The sequence below is a fragment of the Lygodium microphyllum genome, chromosome 3, assembly GCF_053477565.2.
Source record: "Lygodium microphyllum isolate KBCC chromosome 3, Lygodium_microphyllum_v1.1.10, whole genome shotgun sequence".
NCBI lineage: Eukaryota > Viridiplantae > Streptophyta > Polypodiopsida > Schizaeales > Lygodiaceae > Lygodium > Lygodium microphyllum.
Genome location: NC_141137.1, coordinates 13800145 through 13825870, shown reverse-complemented (window position 1 = coordinate 13825870; position 25726 = coordinate 13800145). Strand labels below are relative to the sequence as shown.

General features: G+C 40.9%; 1 protein-coding gene across 6 annotated transcripts in view; it reads right to left on the bottom strand.

Annotated features, from left to right (window-relative positions):
* The window catches only part of LOC148038069 (uncharacterized), a 101439-nt gene that overhangs the window by 9876 nt on the left and 65837 nt on the right, over positions 1-25726 (bottom strand). For 5 of the 6 annotated variants that reach the window (XR_015688947.1, XM_087668584.1, XM_087668562.1 and 2 more), the window contains 3 exons: positions 23393-23446; positions 23217-23284; positions 22972-23082 (listed from right to left, as the gene is read on the bottom strand). Coding sequence is in view for 5 of the 6 variants with exons in the window: in XM_087668584.1 (XP_087524710.1) it covers positions 22972-23082; positions 23217-23284; positions 23393-23446 (233 nt within the window). In the remaining variant the exon portion in view is untranslated. The remainder of the gene's footprint in view (positions 1-22971; positions 23083-23216; positions 23285-23392; positions 23447-25726) is intronic. The other variant, XM_087668598.1, reaches the window with a different exon arrangement.

Genomic DNA, 25726 nt, shown 5'->3' with positions numbered 1-25726 from the left:
AATGACATGCATTACACAAAACTTTTTAAACTCATTAGAAACATACTTGCCCCCATTATCCATTCTTATAGCTTCTAACTTAAGTCCTTTCTGTGTGGTAAAGCATGAAATCTTTTAAAGGCATCCAATGCTTTCTTTTTGCTCTTTAACATATACACCCATGACTTTCTACTGAAATCATCAATGAAAGTGATAAAGTATTGTGCATACCCATGATCATATTTATTGTTATCCTTCTTTTTCTTTCGTTGTTTCTTTCTTTCTTGCTCTTTCTTGTAGTACCAACAATTGAGCTCTTTATACCCTTTGTGCCCATACTAATAGCAAGTAACATCCTGTTGTTTGCCCTTGCTTTTACTCTTGCTTTTGCCTCTATTTCTTGCATTACCCCTCTTTCTTGACTTGCCTCTAAGATGATAGGCTATACCACTGCTTTCTCCACTAGACTTTCTTATGATCTTCTCATTGAGAATAGAGCCCCTAACACCATCAAACGTTAAAGCAAGGTTGTTGCTTAGTGAAACAACCAAAGACTCCTAGCTATCACGCAAAGTCATCAACAAGAAAATAGCCTTCAATTTATCATTGAAGGGTTGCAAACCAGAGTCCTGCAATAACTGACTCAAAATCCTTGTGAAAGCACTCAAATGCTCCGATGCTAGCTTAGACTCATCCAATTCCATGTTCACAAGTTTGCGCATGAGATGCACTTGATTTACCGAAGTTGAATTTTCGTAAGTGTCTATCAACTTTTTCCATACGACATAAGCTGTATTAAGATGCTTAATGTCAATAAGTATATCATCAGATATAACCATTTTAATGTATGCAATGACCTTCTTGTTGAGTCTAGCGCAATCCTCATTTGTCATAGCTACAGGTTTGATTTCCAAGAGAGCATCATCACAATCCTTGAGAAACAAAATGCCTTGCATCCTAGTACAAGACAAAAATGGAGCAGGACTAGTGTTGAGAGAGAGTGAGAGAATCCCAAGATAAGTGTACTAGTGAGTCATGGTACACAAAGAATAAAATGTATTTATATGTTAGGATACAAATAAGGGTGTGTTCACACCCATATAAATTTATACACATGGAGATTAGGAAACTTTACACCCAACAACAACAATAAACCAAGCAACCTTTTTCATTGACAACAACCTATTTGTAGATACACCTTGTTTTTGCTTCTCGATAAACATTCTAACTTGCGTACTTAAGAATGGCCAATACAACTGAAATTATAGTATATCCTAAAACTACTATTCACAAACTTGTGGAGCTAAAAGGGAGCTTGAAACGGCCTTAGATGGCCAAAACACAATAGAAAGTCCTAAGGGCATATCTGCAAAATATATATTGCTCTACTTGCACACCATAGCAATCTGAGTTTTTTGCTCTCTCTTGCTTCTAGTGCCTCCATGGGCAATATCTAAGAGAAAGAGTAGGAGAATGGAAGAGCTTTTTACTTGTTGCTTACTTGAATACATACAAGGAGAAGCTCACTCAAGAATTCAAGAAGAGAGATAGAAGCTAAAACATTTTCTTGTGGATTTTTCTTTCTCGTTTCTGACACAATACAATGTACACAAAGTATAGATAAGATGCAGTATATACTAAGTCAAATAGTGCATAACTAACTATACTAATTAATTAGCACTAAACCTATACCAGCTAAGGTAGATGTAACTAACCAAATATAATAAGTGATGAGTCTATGGCTACGTGAGGATCATAATGACCATCAATGTGCTAAGTGTAGATGTACGAATCCATCTAACCAAGCAATCCATCATCAGTACCCACACATGTTGACCTTGCCATCTCAACACTTAACTGTGTAGCCCCAAGAAGATTATAGGGATCCCCCCCTTCTGTGAAAGGTAGAGCATCTTCATGTATCCTTGGTAGTTCTTGAGAAGAAAAAAGTTTCATATTTCGACTCCACCTTGGCAATGCCTTAGGATTGTAAATTTCTACTTTGCTAATCCTTAATGGTCGCTAGGTTGTTGAAGCTCCGAAAAGTCCAAAAGTCCACATCTAGACATCTCGCCACCACTAATAACCAAAAAGTAGCTCTTGCACAAACAACTATTTGTGGATAAACCTTGAGGTCCCCATGCAAGAATCCCAAACATAAAGTCACAATAGTACCATGAACTTTGATAGAAGGAAGAAGACTCATTTCAATTTCCCTTGCTCTAACCATGGGCACTAATAGAGTACTCCCAAAAAGTAAGAGACCCACAAAGTACCTTTTAAGATAGTTGAGTCCTATTTATAGGACTCAAGGTCCATTTCTGGACATCATTGTGTGATCATCACCCTTGGAGTCTTGGCCCATAGGTCAACACTTCCAACACTAGGATGGTGTAGGCTAATGGTATGGGACACTAGCTCTTGGGGCATGGTCATGACACGGTATGTTGCTAGCTTCCAAGCTCAACGTTTGACTCTATGGCTAGGAGGTGAGTCTAATGTCCATTCCCTTTATATTCTTTGCCATGGGTAAAATTGGTTGTGTCTTTTGTGTAAATTGGATCCTAGGGGGGTATCTCAATGGTATCAAAATGTCAGCCTACTATCTAATGTGGGATACAATGACATGCACAAAACCATTGTTCGCTCATAAGTGCAAGAGGTAGATACAACAAGGTATGTTGCTGCATAACCTACTATCTAATGTGGGATACGATGACATGCACAAAACCATTGTTTGCTCATAAGTGCAAGAGGTGGATACAACAAGGTATGCTGCTGCGTAACCACTGTGACAGCACCCCCATATGAAGCATGACAAGGTATGTCTTTGGTGGCATTGATGACGGGGCTTGGGAAGCTTCGAGCTACAGCTCCAAGGATGTGGCAAACCATTATTGGTAATGAGATCTTTTGTATTGGTGAAATATTTGGTGTTTATGTTGATTTTAATTTTTGATAATGTAAAATGTTAAGGTTATAGATAATGTTAATGGTAAATGTTAATGCTAACAATGATTGATGTTAATTTTTGGTGATCAAGAGGAGGAGAGAGAGACCCATCAAAAGTTGTTCAGATGGAAGTCATGATAACTCACACACACACACACACACACACAGATGGCAGCAGGTCACATCAACTCTGCATTAGAGCAGACCATACCTGCTGGCCGCGGCTGCAGTTGGACAGGTCAGACAGGCTACAGCACCTCTCGTACCTGCACCAGTGCAGGTCGCATCTGCAATAGGTTCTGTTTGCCACATCAGACAGGTGCAGACTAGAGGCTGACAGTTAGGGTGAAGAATACCTAATTGATGAACTGCACACCACAGTGTAAGGAGATGCTTGTGCAGACAGTCTTGTGGACAGAAGACCTTATGACCTGTAAGCCAAGAGAATTACAGACCTTATGACCTGTACACATTTTGGCAGTGCACAGAGCTGGGGATTTACTGCAGGGAGGTCACGATTATGTCAGAGCAGACCACGTTGCACACTGGTCAGATTGGTGATGGGGCAGGTTAGGTCTGCAGCAGATCAGGCCATGACACCAGAGAAGACCCTTTTGTCACTATGTCTGAGCTCAAAACAGATTTTATAGATCGAGTGGTTGAAGCCTCATGACCAGATTTAGAGCCAGAAGATGAAATGGTCCCATGCACTAAGGAGATGGCTGCGAAAATGGCTCCATGCCCTGATACACACCTTGCTGTAAAATGCAGCAATGAGAGTGTGAGTGCGCAATGGAAGAAGGAATAGGAACACACACACACACACACAGAGACTCTGCAAGAAATAAAGAAAAGAACTTTGCATTGAACAAGGAAAGAATGCTGAATAAAAGAAGAGGACTGATCAGTCCCTGCATGCAGCCCACAGCATTAGTGAAGGCACCAGATCAGGTTGATGATGATGGCAGCACTGGAGACGGAGGAGAAGACCGAAGTTGGAGTGTGCACTTGTCAAATGGAAGACAAAAGAATGCCAATGCCCAGCCAATTGGGGGCTATATATAACCCAAAACCCAAAATGCTGGCCAACTTGCACCTGAGGGCCCAAAATATGGGCCAACTGCATTAAATGCAGTTGCAAATGTTGAATTGGCAGGAAAAACGCAACAGGGATGGACAATATTCAGTAGGTGATGGCAAATTGAAAAATGCAAAAACTGCCCAGGAAATGTACACATAAACCTGACTAGAGGAGAAAGTGCATAGAAAGGCAATGAAATAGCTGCTCTAGAATGAGCTACCTCCATCAAAACAAGTGACAACATGTCAAAGCTCCTATAGTCCTCGTCTGACTCAGACTGAGGCTCACAAGCAAGAGATGACAAGGCACAACAATCATAACTGCCAACACCCCATCTTAGATCCTGGATGTGGCAGAAGGCCAAAGAAGAAGCAGATCTTGGGGTGGCAAAAATAATGCCAATGTTCATGAAGTTCATCAATGTAGACCGCCAATGAAGAAGCTCTTCACGATCCTTGGAAACCCCCTCTAAAACACTAGGGGCTAGGGAATCCACAACCACATCACCGAGATTGCGAGGGTATGAGGAAACCGCTAGAGAAGAGGGTCCCCATAAGCTCATAAAGAGAAAAGATCAAGCTCTAGAGTTGAGCCGATCCTATAGGGCTGCACGATCCATCGATGATCATTGGACAAGGATTAGGATGGGTAAAAAACTCCCAAAGATCGAAGGTATCAAGGATACACTACACCTTACACGACCAAAGCGAATAGTTTGAACTATCAAGCCGGTCTTCTTTGGACAAAGGAGGGAGTACGGGCACCTAAATAGAGGGTGCCATAGGTGGCATTTTAAGGCTGGTAGAATGGGCCTTTTTTGAAACATGGAGAGAGTGGGGAGGAGAGGGATTCTGTACAAATGGGCTAGGTGACCTCCATCTGTCTTCATGATCATTGTCATGTGATATCTCCATGCGCTATTCATGATAATCTTGTCACCATTCGGAGGAGTGGGGAGAATGCTCTTCCTCTATATCATCAAAGCCTTGGAACTAGTTATAAGACATCTTCGATATCATGCAGGATACCCACAAGGTCCAAAATTTACAATAGACAAGAGAAATCAGCTACAAGCATTGTGTAGATGCCCCACTTGGCCAAGATATGCAATCACTTGCTCAGAAACTTGATTGCATGATGGGGAAGAACTATCGCCAATAGCCTAAAGGGGTCACCTTATACAAAGGAGGCTGCGTTTGCAACAAATGCAAATGTTGATGCTTGTGTTTCAGCCTAGGGTGGTTGCATTTGCAACAATCTCTACTCTGTCCTCTCGTTTGGCGATGATGCCATGTGAGACTATGCAATAGAAGAAGGAACACACATGCATGCACGTGCACGCACACACACAAAAACTTTGCAAGAAAAGAAGAAAAGAATATGTGCTGGACAAGGAAAGAATGCTGAATATAAGAAGAGGACTGATCAATCCTTGCACACAGTCCATAGTGTCAATGAGGGCATTAGATGAGGCTGATGATGACGACTACACTTGAGACAAAGGAGAAAATTGAAGTCAGAGTGTGCACCTGCCAAATGGAAGATAGAAGAATACTAATGACCAATCAACTAGAGGGCTATATATAGCCCAAAACCCAAAATGCTGGGCGACCTATACCTGAGGGCCCAAAATATGGGCTGACTGCATTTAATGCAGTTGTAAATGCTGACGTTGCAGAAAAAATCCCGACAGGGATGGACAATATTTGACAGGTGATGGTAGACTGAAAATGCAAAATCTGCATGAGAAATGTACACAAAATCCTAATTGGAAGAGAAAACGCACAGAAATGAAATGAAATCACTACTCTAGAATGATCTACCTCTCCATCAAAACAAGTGATTGGCATGTCAGAACTCCTAAAGTCCTCATCTAACTCAGACTGAGGCTCACAAGCGGGAGATGACAAGGCATGACTGCTAATAGAGAGTTCTATCCCTTCTAAGTCTTTGCCATGCTCATATGCGAAGGCTGCGAATCATTCTAATGTTTCCTCAGACTTGGATTGGGAGCATTTGCTAGAATTTGCTAACTCTTTGTTGGGTGAATATGTTCAACATAATCATAGCAATCTTTCAAATTGTGATGAAGAAGACATCGTGGATGCTTATGTTTGCACACATAAAGTGCTTGCTCCTTCTCTACATTTTATGAGTGTGGGGTCATCCCCTTGATACCTTGGATCTGTTGGTGATTGACTTCCATTTTATGGTGTGATTGTCTTGAAGAGATTTTTGTGGGCCTCAAGGGTTTCTATGAGGTTATGCTTACATTAGTCAAGAATCAAAATGACCCTTTGGGCAGCCTCCCCCCCCTCTTCTTTGATAGACAATCAGTGCATGTGGTGCCATGGAGACCCATGTCTGATTTCCAACGCTTACTAGAACAAGAATATCTAGTGTGGGTTGAGGTGGAAAGTTGTCTCCCTGTTTATTGGCCTCTATTAAGGGATGTGATGGCAACTATTGGTACTGTTTTGGTGCCTCCAAGTATGAGGACAGGCAATAGAAATCGATTGTGCATGGGGATACCACAAGGAAAAGGCCCAATCGGTTGTGTCTTAATTGCACTAGTATGCATCCACTATGGTTGAGACTTAAATGAGGGCACCTTTGCTGGCCATTGTTTCTCTTGTGGTAAGCTTCCTTCTAGTTAACATTTTATTGGGCAAGCACTGACTGATGATGATAGTGAAAGCTGATAGGGAGAACCTTTGTAAAGCCTTGGATGTTTGGGCATGCTTCGGGACTCCATATTAATGCCACCAAATTGTTCACAAATTAGCTGCACTAAATCAAGGCATTAGGGTGGCAGGGTGCAGTAATTCCACGTGGTCATTTTGCCAGGCATTTGCTACCCTTTGGATGTTGATGTACAGCATGATCTTACCAAGCCTATCCATTTCATGCTATGGAAAAAAGATTCGGTGTGTGCTGGTATTTCTTGGATTTCCTAGAGTCATGTCTATACATTGAAGAGCATGGGTGGAGGGGCTGTCTTGCAAGTTGAGATTCACATGGTTGCTTTCTGTTGGTCACCATTTTAAGCCATGTGTGTAGGGTAATCAGCCATGGGTCTCTATTCCTTGCTTTTTGGTGAAGAATGCGAAATTGTGCATGGTACTACTAAAATCCAAGGGTCATGGTGGCACATACTCAATAATGACTCCAAGCTCAATTTTGTTTCTCTGTTCTTTTGACCCATTTCACATGATCATGGAAGACAGTTCTTCAAAAGGTGAATCGGGCTCCTTCAGATAGAATTCAATAAGCTTGCTTGAAACTTTTGTTTTTGTTTTTGTTTTTGTTTTTTGAGCCGGGTGCCTAAACAAACTCAAAGGCGGAACCCTGTGCCACTAGCTTATGATTTCACTACTTCCTTCAGAACCAAGGTCCTTGGAAGACTCCTCCCAATGAGTGGAGCGTGGGTAGGCACCTAGCACCCCGGTATAGGGGCCCAAGTAGTGCTGGACTCTCACCAGCTAAAACCGCCGATCCCGGCGGATTCCCTCAAAGAGATGACATACCCCAAGGTCGAGCGTCGGCTCAAAGGTGGTGTTCTGTCGCACTCAAGCAAACACTGCCTCCCGACAACATTCGCTTGCTTGGGCGAGGCAGTGTCGTCATTGGCACGAGTACGAGCTTGCGCACAAGATCGCAAAGGGAGGATATCGTCATCTCCCTACTCGCGAAGGGTAGGGATCACGCTCATTATTGGGGTGAGCTAAACAAAGTATTAGCTCCATGCAAGCTATGTCATCCCAAAAATCGAATTGGCTTCAACCCAAGGATAGATCATACACTAATTCCTTGTGGCTGGAAGTATTGCCTCTCTTTCGCTAACTCTCATAAGAAGGCAAACAGGATGATTGTTCCAAGTTTAATCGAATGGTGCATCAAGGCCCAGTCTCTATTGTAGATGCAACCCTATCAGTGTGTAGCATGCTTATGCCTTTCCACATAGCCAGATGGGCTTTCTGAATCCATCGTGGATATCATGATCTATGGGATATGATCTCCATGCATTTATAGGATTGCTACCCCTTCCCCACTATTGATTTGGATCATCCTTGGCAAGATTGGAGACTTGTGGTTTGGTTGCACCTGCATCGTGCTTCCATCAATTAGATCTATCATCTCTTGACCAGATATTGCTCTTGGTTGTTGGCCAAGGCCAATGCTGTGTGGGCCTTATACAAAAGCAAAAAATCAACCGTTATTGAAGGCAAGCTTAATAAGACTCCATTCAAATACAAAGTCTTTCTTTGGAGAGTGTTGATAGGTGGCATGCATGTTGCCTTTTCCCTCTCTAGGCAATGTATTCCAAATAGTAACTGCTTCTTTTGTACTATCAATGTAGAATTGTGAAAGCGCGTAGCAAAAAGGAAACATAAACACACAGAGAAAGGAAGAAAGAGAGATTGCAAGAAAAGAGGAAAGAAATCTGCACTAAACAAGGAACAAATGCTGAATACAGAAGGAGGACTGATTAGTCCCTGCATGCAGCCCACAATGCCAGTGAGGGCAGCAGATCAGGCTGATGATGACATTAGCACTAGAGATAAGGGAGAAAACCAAAGTCACAGTGTGCACCTCCACAACTTACAAGTGAAGAATGGGAGATATCTGGCAAGTGGGTGGGTGGTGGCTAAAAATGGTCAAACACTCCTAAATCTAGCCAACCTGCATCTAAGGGCCTACTAACACATGGCCGACCAGCATTTAATGCTGACACACGGACACAGAAAAACCCCAACAAATGTGGACAATGTCCGACAAGTGAAGGAAAACAATGCACACAAAATCCCAACTGGAGGAAACAATGCATTGAAAGGCAATAAAATGGCTGCTCTAGAATGCACTACCTCCTCCCTCAAAACAATAATAGACATGTCAAAGCTCCTAAGGTCCTCATTGACTCAAACTGAGGCTGATAGGCAAGAGATGACAAAGCATGACAATCATGATTGCTAACACCCCCTCTTAGATCCTGAATACAGCAAAAGGCCAAGGAAGAAACGGATCCTGGGGTGGCAAGAGGAATGCCAATGTCGATGAAGTCCATCGATAAAAACTGCCAATGAAGGAGCTCCTCACGATCCTGGGAAACCCCCTCTGAAACACTAGGGGCCACGAAATCCACAACCACATCACCAAGATTGTCCCCCTCCAAAAGGGATGGAGGGTACGAGCGAACAACAGAAGGAGAAGGTGGGGGTGGGAAGGAACCTGTGGAATAAAGGCTGGACAACTGCAAACCCGCTCTCCTGCCAGTTACTCAGTAAAGCCAACCCGGGTACCAAGCCTAGTAAGGCCATAAACTCAGAGGACTCGAAAGCCTAAGTTCGGAACATAAAGGGCTTGTGAAAGGGAGATTGATGTGCGATCGAGAACTAAACAACACCACTAATAGACAAATACAATGTCATCAACTGTGATTGAACCCTCAGAAGAGCATAGATCCTATAACAAATCACCTCGTGGAGTCATAAGACTAGAAGCTCCACTATCAACCAGCCAAGGCCTCTCAAAAGATGAGGCAACCACTGAACAAGGCTTCTCTAACTCAACAATATAAAGGAACACTAACTCATGGGTAACTGCTTGAGTAGAGTTAGAAGGCTACAATGTGTCCCCTTCGCACATTGTAGGCATTTAGTCTTCTCCAAGTCAAAGGCAAAGCTTGAAGAACTCTCCTGTTGTTTAGACTCTGAGTTCCCTTTCTTCTTCTTACCCTCTCCGGAACCTGCAACAAATGCCTTGGTGGAGATGGATCCATTGGCAACCTCTTTGGTGCGCTTGTCATGCTTCAAAACAAATGGGACAAGCTCCTTCCATAGAATCTTCTCACAGATCCTCAATGTAGAAGGTTTGTGTAGAAGACATTAAACAGGGGAGATAGCAGCTAAGTCCAAAGAATTATGCTATATCCTCTGAAAAGATCATCCTACTCAAAGATGCAAGCTCATCCCTCATATCCTCCAACCTGTTGATATGATCCTTCATGAAAGGAGAATCATCAACAACGAGCATTCGTAATTTTTTTCTTGAGAGTAATCTGGTGGGTAGATGTCTTCTAATGGCACAAAGAAGATAGCTTTGTCCACACTCGGGAGAGATGACACAGAGACACTCGGGAATGAAAGTTACCTAGATAATTTAATTATTGGCCAATCAAATTATTTTTCAGGTCACCAAAATAATTATTAGATTAATTTTCAGTATTTAAAGACTGAAAACTAATATTTAATTATGGATAATGCTAGAAAAACCATTTGGGAAGGCTGCTACTTGTCAAAAATACCCATGCAAGACTAAAAAACGTCTTTAGAGACTGGAGAGGCATTTTTTTAGTGGATTCAATCTATAAGAGAGAGGGAGGAGATACTGCTAGTCTGATTTGCAACCATTGGAGGACCTTCTTAGGCAGCTAGGGGCAGGAGAAGACCAATCAACACCAAGTGACAACATCTACAGGTTGTTGAGACAAGGCAACAATAATAAATGATTGATCCTCTTCAATTCCTTGCATCTACAAGCTGTTGAGACAGGGCAACAGCTGTAAATGACTGATTTTCTTCAATTCTTTGCGAAGAAAGTCTGAATTTTCTCTCTCCTCAGCATTCTGTGTCATCTCCTAGCCTTTCTACAGCCTTGCTCCCAAGATTACAGCATTGAGATCACTAGAGACTGAGAAATTTCAGATTTCTCATTTATAAACCCTAATCTGGTAGAAATTAGGGTTTAGCAGCAGCCTTGGGAAGCGTGCCCAAAACTGGAAGCTCCAAGACTTGGATTAACTAGGCTATAGTTGTTTTTAGCCTATTCAAGTGGGGGGATCGGCAAATCATAGAATTTGGGGCATTTTCCATCTCCAACAAAGCGGGTGAAGGTTAATTGATTGCTTGAATCAAGGAGCAAATTAGATTGAAGACTTGCTGGTCATTTTGTACAGCAAGGGGAGTTGGAATACTGAAAGGGATTGGGAGAATCCCATTGAACTTCAACTTCTTCAATTATGTTAAAGAAATATCGAAAGGGGCCCCAGTTTTGGGGCCAACAAGGTGTCCAATATCTAAGATTATATGGTAAAGTGTGCATTTCAGTTTTGTGAATTTATTAATTGTTGTAAATAGTGCTTAATCTGGTTATTTATAACCCTAACCGAGGAGGAAGGCTAGTTGCATGGTTCCATTGCCAAGATACCACTCAATCCCTTGATTTGGTGGGTCCGAGGCACTGGATTGCAAGCGAAAGCTTCGTGCTAGTGCTGATTTTTAATCTCAGCTAAGAAATTATAGCAATATGTCTTCATACAATGAGATGGACTCAAGCAGTGATGATGCCTCTTAATATGCACATTCACATGCGAATGAAGGAAATGCAATGCCTGACCTTGGACAAGGCTCAGACCATGGACAGCAAGCTGAAAATGTTGTTGTTGGGCAAGATGCACGGCCTTCAAGGCATAAGGAGGCTGATGACCAGTAAAGTAAAGAGGAATTTGATGACCAGTTCAAGAATCGGATGAGGACAACAGCAAATCTCTTTACTAAATTGGCAAAGGATTCTCAATTTACCCGATTTTTGAATGCTCCAAAGAAGGATAGCAAAGGCAAGAAAAAGAAGATGTCTTCTACACTTTGGGACAGCAAGATGCACCGAAGATAATGCCAAACCTTTCATTTGAAGCTCCCAAAGGTGCTAATGAAATAAAACAATTGATACCTACGGGGCAAGGAATGCAAATACAAGGCCATCACGGAAGTGCCAATCCAATGGATTTTGGACAGCCGAGCATGTATGCTATGACGGAGAAGCCAAGATATTTTGGTGGAAGCACCATTTTTCATGCTACGGTTGGACAAGGACCGCATATGGAAATGTATGGCACAAATCCCTATGGTATGCAGCAACCAATGCATGGTGTGCAAGGCCCAATGTATTTGGATATGGCTGGAAATATGGAAAACCCTATGTATGGTAGTATTGGCTTGATGCCTAGGGCACAAAGTAGTATGTTTGGTATTGCATCTGCACCCCCGAATGCTTATGGGGCTCAAGGAATGAATATTGGTCATGCAAATGCTCCATTTGGTGTCGGTTTTAATGTGAATTCAACAAATGTATCCTTTTTGCAGCAGCCACTCTATGACAACTTGACACCCAAAGAGACAACAAAAGACAATGATGACGGTGGAAAAGCAGTGAAGTTTAAGTCCTTCAACGATGTACAAGATAGGCTGAAAGTTTTGACTTTCATTCAACAGTTTGATGCAGCCTATTCAAGGCAAACTTCACGAAGTCCTTGAAGATTGGAAAGGCAGCCACTTTCTTGAAAGGGAATGCATAATAGTGGTGGTCCACACTTTTGATGCAAGGTAGAGCACCCTCAACATGGGTACAATTCAAGCAAATGTTTGCATCGAATTGGTTGACAAATACCTTTCAGGTGGACATCATGAAAACTTGGAACAAGCCGGATGGTAAAAAGAATGTTGTGGCTGATGCATTGTCACGTAAGCCACAAATTTCAACCATCAGCATGGTTTATCACATTGAGTTGGATGCCATGAAAGAGCAATATGTTGTTGATTTAGACTTTGCTTATGTTTATGATCAGCTTTGCAATGGCCAAAGGCATGAACACTTTCTGCTAAGAGATGAATTTCTGATGATGCATGGACAATTGTGTGTCATAAAGCAATTAAGGCCTAGAGTTATCACTGAAAGTCGTGCTCCTCCGTATGCAAGACACAGAGGTATTGATGCCATGGTCAAGGTAGTGGAGCATTTCTTTTATTGGACAACTTTGAGAAATGATGTAAAACAATTTGTTAAGACATGCATCGTATGCCAGAAGGTAAAGCATCATACGCAAAGATGTCGAGTTTGTTGCAACTCTTGTCTATTCCAAATAGGCCTTGATAGAGCATTGCAATGGACTTTTTTTTTTAGCTTCCTAAGACACCTACTAGGAATGATGGGATATGGACTATCATTTACAGGTTTAGCAAACAAGCCCATTTCATTCCAATGAGGAAGAAATAAAGGCTGATCGTATGGCTCGACTGTTTTTGCAACACATCTTTAAGTATCATGATATACCAGAGTCGATCGTTAGTAATTGAGACCCCCAGATGACCTATTTATTTTGAAAGGGGTTGTTTGAGAATATGGGTACCACATTGAAATTCTCATCATCCTTCCATCCGCAGACAGATGGTTAGTCTAAGGAAGCAAATTCCACAGTGTTAGATCTTTTTTTATGCTATGTTTCAAACCACAAGACACAGTGGGAGCAGTATTTGCCCTTGGTTGAGTTTACTTACAACAGCACTGTGCATAGTTCTACGAGCAAAGCTCCATTTGAGGTGGTTGAGAGTGGCAAGAAGATACCACCTATTCTACAAACTAAGGATAAGATCTTTGAGGCTGATTGTTATATGGAAAACTTGGATGGAGCCTATGCAAAGATAAAATATGCACTTCAGAGATCCCAAGAAAAGCAAAAGAGGGCAGCTGATCGCCATAGACGTGCTTTGCAATTTGCAAAGGGTGATTATGTATTACTGCGTTTTAAAAAGGCAAGACTGAAAAAGATGAAAGGAAGAGAAAGATTGTATCCGAAGTTAAGTATGAGATATTATGGGCCCTACTAGATATTGGAGAAGATCAGTGATGTGGCATATCGGGTGAAATTACCTTCACATTGATGGATACACAATGCCTTTTATTTAAGTTTGTTGAGGCCTTCTCATGGTGATGTGCCAGAGGATGTCTATTGAAATTCAGCTTGAGGTTGAGGAGCTGGATGAGATTTTGGTACCTGAGCAGATTTTTGCACATAAGGAAAGAAATGTCAAATGTAAAGTTTCTAGGAGATACTTGTTGAAATTTCAAAATTATTCACCAATGGATGGAAGAGGATGACTTGGAAGATCATCCTTAGTTACTACAGCTTTACCTAGATGCCTTTCAGTTATCTTCCTCCTTGCATAGGGTGATAAATAACCAAATTAAGCACTATTAACAGCAATTAACAAACTCACCAAACTGAAATGCACACTATACCATATAATCTTGGACATTGGACACCTTGTTGGCCCTAAAACTGGGACCCCTTTCGATATTTCTTTAACTTAATTGAAGAAAAAGTTGAAGTACAATGGGATTCTCCCTATCCCTTTCAGTATTCCAACTCCCCTTACTATACAAAATGACCAACAAGTCTTCAATCTGATTTGCCCCTTGATTCAAGCAATCAATTAACCTTCACCCACTTGGTTGGAGATGGAAAATGCCCCAAATTCAATGATTTGCTAGTCCCTCCACTTGAATAGGCTAAGAACAACTTTAGCCTCTTGAGTCCAAGTCTTGGAGCTTCCAGTTTCCGGCACGCTTCCTGAGGTTGCTACCAAACCCTAATTTGTGCTGTACACTAGGATTTACAACAGAGAAATCTGAAATTTCTCAATCTCTAGTGATCTCAATGCTATAATCTCTCATTTATTGCTACTGCTTTGTCTCAACAGCTTGTAGATGCAAAGAATTGAAGAAAATCGGTCATTTACTGTTATTGCCTTGTCTCAACAGCCTGTAGATGGTGTCTCCTGCTGTTGATTAGTCTTCTCCTGCCCCTAGCTACCTCAAAAGGTCCTCCAATGGCTGCAAATTAGACTAGTAGCATCTCTTCCCTCTTTCTTACAAGCTAAATACACTAAAAATGCCTCTCTCAAGTCTCTAAAGACGCTTTTTAATCTTGCATGGGCATTTTTGACAAGTGGTAGCCTTCCCAAATGGTTTTTCTAGCATTATTCATAATTAAATATTAATTTTCAGTCTTTAAATACTTAAAATTAATCTAATTATTGTTTTGATGTCCTAAAAAATAATCCGACTGGCCAATAATTAAATTGGCTAAGCAGCTTCCATTCTTGAGTGTCTCTGTGCCATCTTTGACCATTAGATTGGCGTTAGGTACCATTAAATGCCACTTCTCTAATGTCACCAACTAACACTTGTGACCAAATGAATGACCTAGGCTAATAATTGCAAACAGATACCACCAAGTATGTGTGTGGCATAACTTATAGCAACTTTTGCCTTCGACATCTTGTGATTTCCTCGAGTCTCAATCTTGTAAATTTACTCTAACCCCAGCTACACCTCACATGTGCGACATTTACTTAACCATGTGATTAAAAATTAATCCACACGTTAAGTGAGGTTTCAAAAATACATGTGTTCATGACAGCCCTCCCTCTTAAAATCCTTGCAATCGTCCTCGATTACTCTGCCAAATGTATCAAAAGCAAAGTAGTGGATTGGAATTTCCATAAGGCATCATAGTTAATACAACATTGCGCAATGTTGCTCAACCATTCCATATGCCCAGCACCAGCTGAAAATTACCAACGAATCATAACATAACATTCATAAAGAATCTCAAAAACATTGCCAGATTATCATGTGACATGTCTATTTCTCATGAGCTCAACTCATCTGGCAAAACCAAACCATAGCATAACATAACCAAACATAAACCATGGCTAAAACATCAATGGTATCATAACATGTGCTATTGTCCATGGAACTAGATATTAACAATTGAAAATTAAGCATAATCTGATCATAAATTAATCACTTGTTGATTTGAGAGCTGATTGTAAAAACTGACCAATAATCAATGCAAAAGCTAATGCAAAACTAATCCCAAAAGTGACCGTGAATGGTTCTCAAGCTGATAAAAAACTAAGCTGAAACTGATCAGAATTTGTCTCAAAATTGAGACCAAATTCATGCTAAATTGATCATAAGTTGATGCAAAAGCATAGTTTCGGTGCCCGGGTTAAACTCATCATCATCAGCATACATCTCACCGTGACTAGATACTAAGTAGTGTCCTCATGGTAAACATATTGTGAGCGTAGTACCTTGGATGCATGCTGAATACATCCGATATCCACTACATACAAGAGCTGTCCATAACTCGAGTGAAAGTGCTATCTTCCCCTTGAGCACCAAGTAATACTCCGAACCCTTGCTCTACTAAACCTGACGCGGTCGAAACTAAAGTCGACTCTAACTAAAAGACATCTAGGTAAAGCTACAACAACTGAGGATGGTCTGCCAAGTCATCCTGTTCCATCCATTAGGCATCCATTGGTGAATAATTTTGAAATTTCACCAAGTATCTCCTAGAAACTCTACCTTTGACCTTTCTTTCCTTTTGTGCCAAAATCTGCTAGAGTACTAAAATCTCATCCAACTCCTCAACCTCACGCTGAATTTCAGCAGACATATCGTTTGGCACATCACCATGAGAAGGCCTCAACAAACTTAAATGAAAGGCATTGTGTATTCGCCAATATGGAGGTAATTTCACCCAATATGCCACATCACTAATCTTCTCCAACACCTGGAAGGGCCCATAATATCTCATACTTAACTTCAGATACAATCTCTCTTTCTTTCATCTTTTTCAACTTGCCTTTTCAAAACGCAGTAATACATAATCACCCTTTGCAAACTGCAAAGCACGTCTATGGCGATTGACTGCTCTCTTTTGCTTTTCTTGCAATCTTTGAAATACATATTTTATCTTTGCATAGGCTACATCCAAGTTTTCCACATAACAATCGGCCTCAAAGATAATATCCTTAGTTTGCACTATGCAAAATAGGTGGTAGCTTCTTGCCACCCTCAATCACCTCAAATGAAGCTTTGCCCGTAGAACTACGCATTGTATTGTTGTAAGCAAACTCAACCAAGGGCAAATACTGCTCCCACTGTGTCTTGCGGTTTAAAAAACATAGCACCTCAAAAGATCTAACACTATGGAATTTACTTGCTTGGACTGACCATCTGTCTACAGATGAAAGGATGATGAGAATTTCACCCATATTCTCAAACAACCCCTTCCAAAATAAATTGGTCATCCGAGGGTTTCAATCACTAATAATCGACTCTGGCATATCATGATACTTAAAGATGTGCTACAAAAAAATCGTGTCATATGATCAACCTTTATTTTCTTCCTCACTGGAATGAAATGGGCTTGTTTGCTAAACCTGCAAATGATAGTCCATATCACAACACTCCCTGTTGGTGTCTTAGGAAGCTAAAAAATAAAGTCCATTGCAATGCTCTATCAAGGCCTATCTGAAATAAGCAAGGACTGCAACAAACCCGACATCTTTTACCTATGATGCTTTACCTTCTGGCATACAATGCATGTCTTAACAAACTCTTCTACATCATGCCTCAAAGCTGGCCAATAAAAGAAATGCTCAACTACCTTGACTGTGGCATCAATACCTCTGTGTCCTGCATACAGAGGAGCATGACTTTTAGTAACAACTCTAGATCTTAACTGCTTTGTGACACATAGTCGTCCATGTGTTATCAGAAATCCATCTCTTAACACAAAGTGTTCATGCCTTTGGCCATTGCAAAGCTGATCATAAATATTAGCAAAGTCTAAATCAACAATATAATGTTGTTTCATCGCATCCAACCCGATGTGATAAACCATACTAACGACTGAAATTTGTGGCTTATGTGACAGTGAATCAATCACAACATTTTTCTTACCATCAATATGTACAATCTGAAAATGAGATATAGAGAGAAAATATGCCCATCTCATATGCTTCTCTGACAACTTTATCTACATCAGAAAGTACCTCAAAGTTTGATGGTTTGTCTGCACTGCAAGATAAAACAATACAAACATAGGATTTAAAGTCAACTTTTCAAATGCTGAAATTTCCACTATTGTCCTCTTTTGGGTATCAAGTTGCCATACACTAATTGCTGTAAAAAGGGTGCATTTGTCGATTTTACATCAAAACCAATGCCAAATGGAGCATTTGCACCACCAGCATTCATTCCTTGAGCCCCATAAGCATTCAAAGGTGCAGATGTAGTACCAAACATGCAACTTTTTGCCCCAAGCATCAAGCCAATGCTGCCATACATAGGGTTTTGCATATTTCCAGCCATACCCGAATACATTGGGCCATGCACACCATGCACTGGATGTTGCATACCATAGGGATTTGTGTCATACATTCTTGTAAGCGGTCCTTGTTCAACCATAGCATGAAAAATTGTGCGTTCACCAAACTATCCTGGCTGTCCCATCATAGCACGCATACCTGACTATCCAAAATCCATTGGATTGGCACTTCCATGATGGCCTTGTATTTGCATTCCTTGCCTCGTAAGTACCAACTATTTTATTTCATTAACATCTTTGGGAGCTTCAAATGAAAGGTTTGACATTATCTTTGATGTATTTTGCTGTCCCAAAGGTGTAGAAGACGTCTTTTTCTTCTTGCCTTTCTTGTCCTTCTTTGGAGCATTCAAAAATTAGGTAAATTGAGAATCCTTTGCAAATTCAGCAAAGAGATTTGCTGTTGTCCTCATCCAATTCTTGAACTGGTCATCAAATTCCTCTTCACTTTGCTGGTCATCAGCCTCCTTATGCCTTAAAGGCCATGCATCTTGCCCAACAACAACATTTTCAGCTTGCTGTCCATGGTCTGAGCCTTGTCCAAGGTCAGGCATTGCATTTCCTTCATTCCCATGTGAATGTGCATATTGAGAGGCATCATCACTGCTTGAGTTCATCTCATTGTATGAAGACATATTGCTGTAATTTCTCAGCTGAGATTAAAAATCAACACTAGCACAAAGCTTTTGCTTGCAATCAAGTGCCTCGGGGCCACCAAATCAAGGGATTGAGTAGTATCCCGGCAACGGAACCATGTAACCAACCTTCCTCCTCGGATAGTGTGGTAAATAACCTGATTAAGCACTCTTTACAGTAATTAACGAATTCACAAAACCAAAATGCACGCTTTACCATATAATCTTGGACAATGGACACCATGTTAGCCCCAAAACTGACGCCCCTTTCGATATTTCTTTAACTTAATTTAAGAAGAAGTTGATGTACAATGGGATTCTCCCAATCCCTTTCAGTATTCCAACGCCCCTTGCTGTCCAAAATGACCAACAAGTCTTCAATCTGATTTGCCCCTTGATTCGGGCAATAAATTAGCCTTTACCCACTTTGTTGGACATGAAAAATGCCCCAAATTCAATGATTTGCCGCTCCCTCCACTTGAATGGGCTAAAAACAGCTTTAACTTGTAGAATCGAAGTCTTGGAGCTTCCAATTTTTGCACGCTTCTTGAGGCTGCTACTAAACCCTAATTTCTACTCTGCAAATTAGGGTTTACAACAAAGAAATCTGAAATTTCTTAGCCTACGGTGATCTCAATGCTATAATCTTCGGAGGAAGGCTATAGAAAGGCTAGGAGATGACAGAGAATGCTGAGGAGAGAGAACATTCAGACTTTCTTTGCGAAGAACTGAAGAAAATCTATCATTTACAGCTACTGCCCTGTCTCAAAAACTTGTAGATGCAAAGAATTGAAAAAAATTAGTCATTTACTGCTGCTGCCCTGTCTCAATAACTTGTAGATGTTGTCACTTGCTGTTGATTGGTCTTCTCCTACCCCTGGTTGCCTCAGAAGATCCTCCAATGGCTGCAAATTAGACCAACCGCATCTCCTGCCTCTCTCTTACAGGTTGAATATACTAAAAATGCCTCTCTCCAATCTTTAAAGACGTTTTTAGTCTTGCATGGGAATTTTTGACAAGTGGCAGTCTTCGCAAATGGCTTTTCCAACATTATCCATAATTAAATATTAATTTTCAGCCTTTAAATATGCAAAATTGATTCAATAATTATTTTGGTACCCTAAAAAATAATCTGGCTGGTCAATAATTAAATTGGCTAGGCAACTTCCATTCTCGAGTGTCTTTGCGCCATCTTTGACCATCAGATTGGTATTAGGTACCATTAAATGCCACTTTTCTAATGTCACTAACTAACACTTATGGCCAAATGAATGACCTAAGCCAACAACTGGCACCAAATACCACTAAGTATGTGTGTGACATAACTTATAGCAACTTTTGCCTTTGACATCTCATGATTTTCTCAAGTCCCGGGCTCGTAAATTTACTCTAATCCCAATTCCGCCTCACATGTGCAACATCTACTTAACTATGTGATTAAAAATTAATCCACATGTTAAGTGAGTTTTCAAAATAACACGTCCTCATAACAATGTGTACCTCCAAAACCTGCAAGGGAAGAATGGGAGATATCTCCCGAGTGAGTAGGAGATGGCTATAAATAGCGAAACACTAATAAATCTGATTTACCAGCATTTAATGTTGGAAAAATGTTGACGGACTTAAAAAAATCCTGACAAATGTGGACAATATCTTGACAGGTGAAGATAGACTGATGTATACAGAAACTACCCAAGAAATGCACACAAAATCCCAATTGGAGAAGAAAATGCACTGAAAGACAATAAAATGGTTGCTCTAAAATGAGCTATCTTATTCATAAAAACAAGTGACAAACAGGTCAAAGCTCCTAAAGTCCTCATTTGACTTGGATTGAGGCTCCTAGGTAGGAGTTGAAAGGCATGACAATCATGATTGCTAATAATATATTCTTACCATAGATTTATCTCATCCATTAAAAAGGAGAATCTAGACCATGCTATCTGACATTTGGAGGGTTGTGGTGGATCCTTTATTCCATCCATTAGATTGTGTCTTTTGCAAGGCAAAATATCCTATTCCGGCACAGCCACATATGAAAAAATTATTTTTCTTTCTTAGATTTAGGGGCTCACATACTCTGAGTTTCAACCACCAAACAAACACAACAAGCATATCCTTGACGCTATGATAGCAGATTCTAAAGCCCCTCTACAGTCTAAGCTTCGAGCATGTTTTTATGCACAAGTTATTTTGGTCATAAACGACTCCCAAGATTTGGACTAGGAATATTTGTTGATACACTATTGGGTAAACCATAAATATATTCAACAAAACCATGAATCCTTTCCAAAACCCGACAAAGAAGATTTTTTGGATACCGCTGTGGATACTATGGCTGTGGTGCACTCTTTTTCAGCCTTTTATGAAAGAGAGGTCATCCCCTTTTTCATTGGTAGGATTCCAATGCTTTCTTGGATCCATCAATGGCTGTACTCAATATTGCAAGGGAATTATTTGGAAGAAATTTTTGTTGGCCCATAGGGCTTTTATGAAGTAATGCTCTTTTTAACAAGATATCATGATGATCTTTTGGCTAGAGTTCTTTTGTTTTTTGATAGACGTTTGGTCCATGTTGTGGCTTAGAGACCATTGGCATATTTCCAAGAAAATTGTTGACGGCCCTCAGGTAGACATGGTCCTTGTGCAAATCAATGTGGGTAAAAGGAAACAACCTATGTAAGCATTGAACCAACCTAACTAGGATTGGGTTAATGCCCATTCTAGAAGAGGCAGTCTAATGTGGGCATGGCAACTATTACGCCTAGTACTTCACAAGACCCCTTGTGCACCTATGTATGGCAAAAAGACCAGCCGTCTTCGGTACACACTGCTAATGATATGGTTTTGTTGGCCCCTTGAAAATCTTCTACTATGTAGGCCTCTGTTGACCGTTTAAGGAACCCTTCTCCTTGGCTTGCTTTTGATCCTCATGGTAAGGTGATTACCCCTTGGGATTGTCATTATCCATGGGCCGCTCCAAAACAAGGAAATGATGACTCCACCTCCAAAGCGGAGTGCTGAGATTTAAATTCATTTGCAATGTTGGTTGATTTCTTGATGAGTGCACTCTTGATATTCTAGCTGAAAAAGTGCAATCAAGTCAAAAGCAGCCTCAACACTAATCCCTTTTATCATGACATATGAGGCTTGCCACTTGGAATGTGCATGGCATTTGCTCACGCAGTAAGTAGTGTGACATGTTGCATATCTTGCATGATAATCAATGGGATGTATTATGTGCTCTTGAGCATAAGAGTCATGGTGAAGCATGCAAAACTGTAGATTGCCATGGGCTTTGTTTGCTCTATGTAGAGGGTTCAATAGGACACTATTCAAGTGTGCTTATGGTCATCCATATGAAATTTCAGCTGGTTCTTGTTAAGAATGATGTGTGTGGCCGCTTTTTGATAGTTGAAATTCTCTTTGAAGGGGAGGTTCTAAGGCTGGTTGGGCTCTATGCAACGAATGATCCATCATCCAGACGCGATCTGTGGGACTGCCTAAAAGCTTGTTTGTCACTTGGCTGATCAGGAGTGCTGATCGGGCATTTTAACATGTGTGTTCATCACTCGCAGTCTACCTTTGAGCACTTAGCGATGGAGGCACTTGAGAGTCATGCATGCCATGATTTTGTGTTGGCCGTTCTGAAGTAGGACCTTTAGTCTTGGCTTTGCCCACCAGACTCGAGAAGTGTGTCAATGAGAGAGTCAAGACTTCTGTCACACGTGCACGCACACACACACACACACACAGAGGAAGAGGAACTGTGGCAAGGTGGTTTGAAATTCAGCGGGGCGGTTGTGTTGGCTAGTGGTATGGCTGGCTGGGGCGACAATGCATTAACTGGCAACACGATGAGTCAACGAGGCGTTTTGCTGCAAATTGGTTGTGTTGGCAATTCAATTGGGCAGTGATCCAGTTGGTGGAGTCGACTGCAGTGTCACTGGGCCAGGATGGCACATGGCAGGTTGGTAGACCAGGATAGCACATGGGAGCTCGATGGGTCGTGTGAAGCATCACCTTGCTTAGAGTCAACATGTTGGACATTCTAGTTGTCATATTCATAATTAATGTGAATGCGATGGACACTCTCCATGAAAAACTCATTAAAGCACAATCAGTTCTACTCATGACAATCGTGAGTAAAAATTTCAGTTTTTATCACGTTCTGTACTACTATATATTTCATTACATAATCTTGACCTTCTTTCCTAATTTCCATTTTAAATTTACAAAGACAGGAAGTCTTATACATGCAAAACGTTTACATAAGCAGACTCATGTAGAAGTGAAAATATCACCTGTCCAGATAGTACCAGGTACACATGGAATGAGAAAAGGCCAGTTAAAGAGAAAAAGACAGCCAAAGCAACTATAAAAGTAAACAGGACAAGCGAGTTGTCTTTGCCATCCTGCATGTTGAAAATGAAGTTACATTCACCAAATGTTCCTAATAAACACAGTCTATCTGCACTGAAGCTGCATGCTGGACAATTTTAGACACGGTGCGTTATTTTGAATTGGTAAATCAAGGTTATACACTTACATCATCTGCTTGTAGAGGAATGGAAGCCATGTACATTGTGTATCCACATCCCATCCACATGTAAAACACTAAGAGAGTGGCACTTGTTATGTTTCCCATCCTCATGATTTAAAATTGCAACACCAGTAAAATACTGAAAATATGAAATAAATAACTCTAGTGAAGAGGGTACATACAGAAAACAAAGAAGAATCTGTAGTTGTAGAAACCGATACAGTTGTGCATCCAAGCTATCAAGGTTCAGGACAACTTCGTTATCAAAAAAAATGGCTTGATCATCAATGACATGGGTGCACTCAGTGAAATCCTAATGAATATCAGCATGAAAGCTAACTACATGTACAGAACAGTGATAAGAGTTGGAAACTCTCCTAAATATTTAAATTTTGAGGCCCTTTGGTTTTCTTGTTCTAGACTTTGGGCAAGTAGAATAAACATTGTTTCTTAAACAGCAGGGTGTCCAAGTGCAAAAGCCAGCCCCAGCTACAGACTAAACACATGGCAAGGCACAAGAGTAATACTATCATAGAGTTTTCAACAACACATGAAACAGTCATTCATGATCTTCCAGCTATCGATGGAGTCTTCTTACTCTTATTAGAGATTTTGCAGAACCTTAGGAAAAATATTGTAACGGCCTTTGGCTACACCTAAATATGAAGACTAGGTCATTAAACTGGAACAGACTACATGTTACAATGCAAATAATTGCATAGTACTTTCTTTGTCTATTGCCATCAATATGAGACATGGGACAATGGCTGAAAACATCATTATCTTTTTTTGGCAACAAGATTTTATAAGGTTTGTTTGACAAGGTATATAAAAAAATGTATTGGTATGTTGGCCATTGTTAAAAGGAAATCAAATATACTGTCTTGGTCAACTCATAGACATTGGCACTGAAAAACACAAATGAAATTATTGGAGCCAGGTCAATCACACTGAAATGGTAACAAATTACAAACTCCTACTTTCATTGCAATAAATTCAGAAGGAATGTCCAGCTTCATTAAATCAACCTCCCTCAACAAAAATGGCTTCATAAAAAATGCAAGCTCCCAAAGCCAGAGTAAATATTGTAGCCTAAACCGAAACCACCAAGAGATAGAGGAAGTTGGAATCATATAGGTGGATAAGCCTCCAGGATTCCATAGCATGCAGTTACCGACATGACACGTGGATAATAATCTTATGTATGGTGAATCGTGAAGCAGTTGAACGCAGTTTGGTCTATGCTTCACAAACATCAGCTTGCAGGGCTGAAATGTCCTGCCTAGTAAAACCTGTCCCTTCCTTCAGTCCCCAACATCCTATCTGGTGCCTCTGCCCTTCTCATCTTCAGACTTCAGCCTTTTGCCTGCCCTTTAGTTGAACCCCTCCCTCACACATTCTCAGAACCTGAATTTCCCCCATCTTCTCATAGTCTGCTTCTCCTGCCCTTCAATCCAGCCCATCCCACACCCTCTCCTTTTCTCTCACCAGTCACCACTCCATCTTCAGCCCTTCAAAGCTTGAACCCCTTCCCTACTTGTCTATGGCCAGCTTGCACTCCAAAAAGAAGCTAGCCGCCCTGCTGGCTTAAGAGAGACTGGAACTTGGTCCAGGTTCAAACGTGGTATGCAGATGAATAGGCTTGAAACAGAGGAAGCCTTGTTGGTTGTATTCCAAGCACCATGCTTTCATATTACTTCCCAAAGCAGGTGCTTTTCCTAGAGAATGACTCACCAAAGCCATTTCTCAATGAGACAGGTTGCCCAATTTTTTGGTTCTCCATGGGTCAACAAGAAAACCCCCATGTCCTTACATTGCCAAGAAGATTATGTGGTAAAACACCAGAAAGTTGTCACTAATAGCATGGGTCTTGCAGTTATGTCAACCCTCACTCAACAGATGACCTTCAGGGTTCTTGCTCATTGCTCTAGCTAGATTGCAGTGATCTCATAGATGTAGACTTTGTACATGACACAATCATTTAGCTAGATTGCAGGGAGGGTAACTCCATGGCCTTCTTCACAACCATAGGTATTTTACCTAACCTTTGGCGCCCTCAGCAATTGGCACAAGTCTCATGGTTTCTTCCATTTGGGCTTGCGATACACAAAATAGCTTGATTTGAGAACTTATGATTGTTGCACTTGAGTGCCACTTCACAAAAATGGATGTATGATTGCCATAGAATGATGGTATTCTAAAAGAGTGACTAGACAAGAATCGTACTCCACCAAACTAAAGCCAAACTGCTTAAGGCACTTCATGTTGGGCCTTTCTTAGATCTTGCATTAGCCAAGTAAAGTACCTCATTCATAAATTCATTTGGTTAGGCAAAGAAGAAGTCCAATTAGGCCAAAGCTCACCAAGGATGTCATCACTAGACCAAGATTCAAAAGAATCCTAGGTGTCACTGATCTTTGTCGACAGCTTAGCTCTTAAACAAGTTCACCATAAAGAAAAGAGAAGAATGCAGTTCTTCCAGAGAGGTTGGACAATCTAGTAGATGCTACACTAAA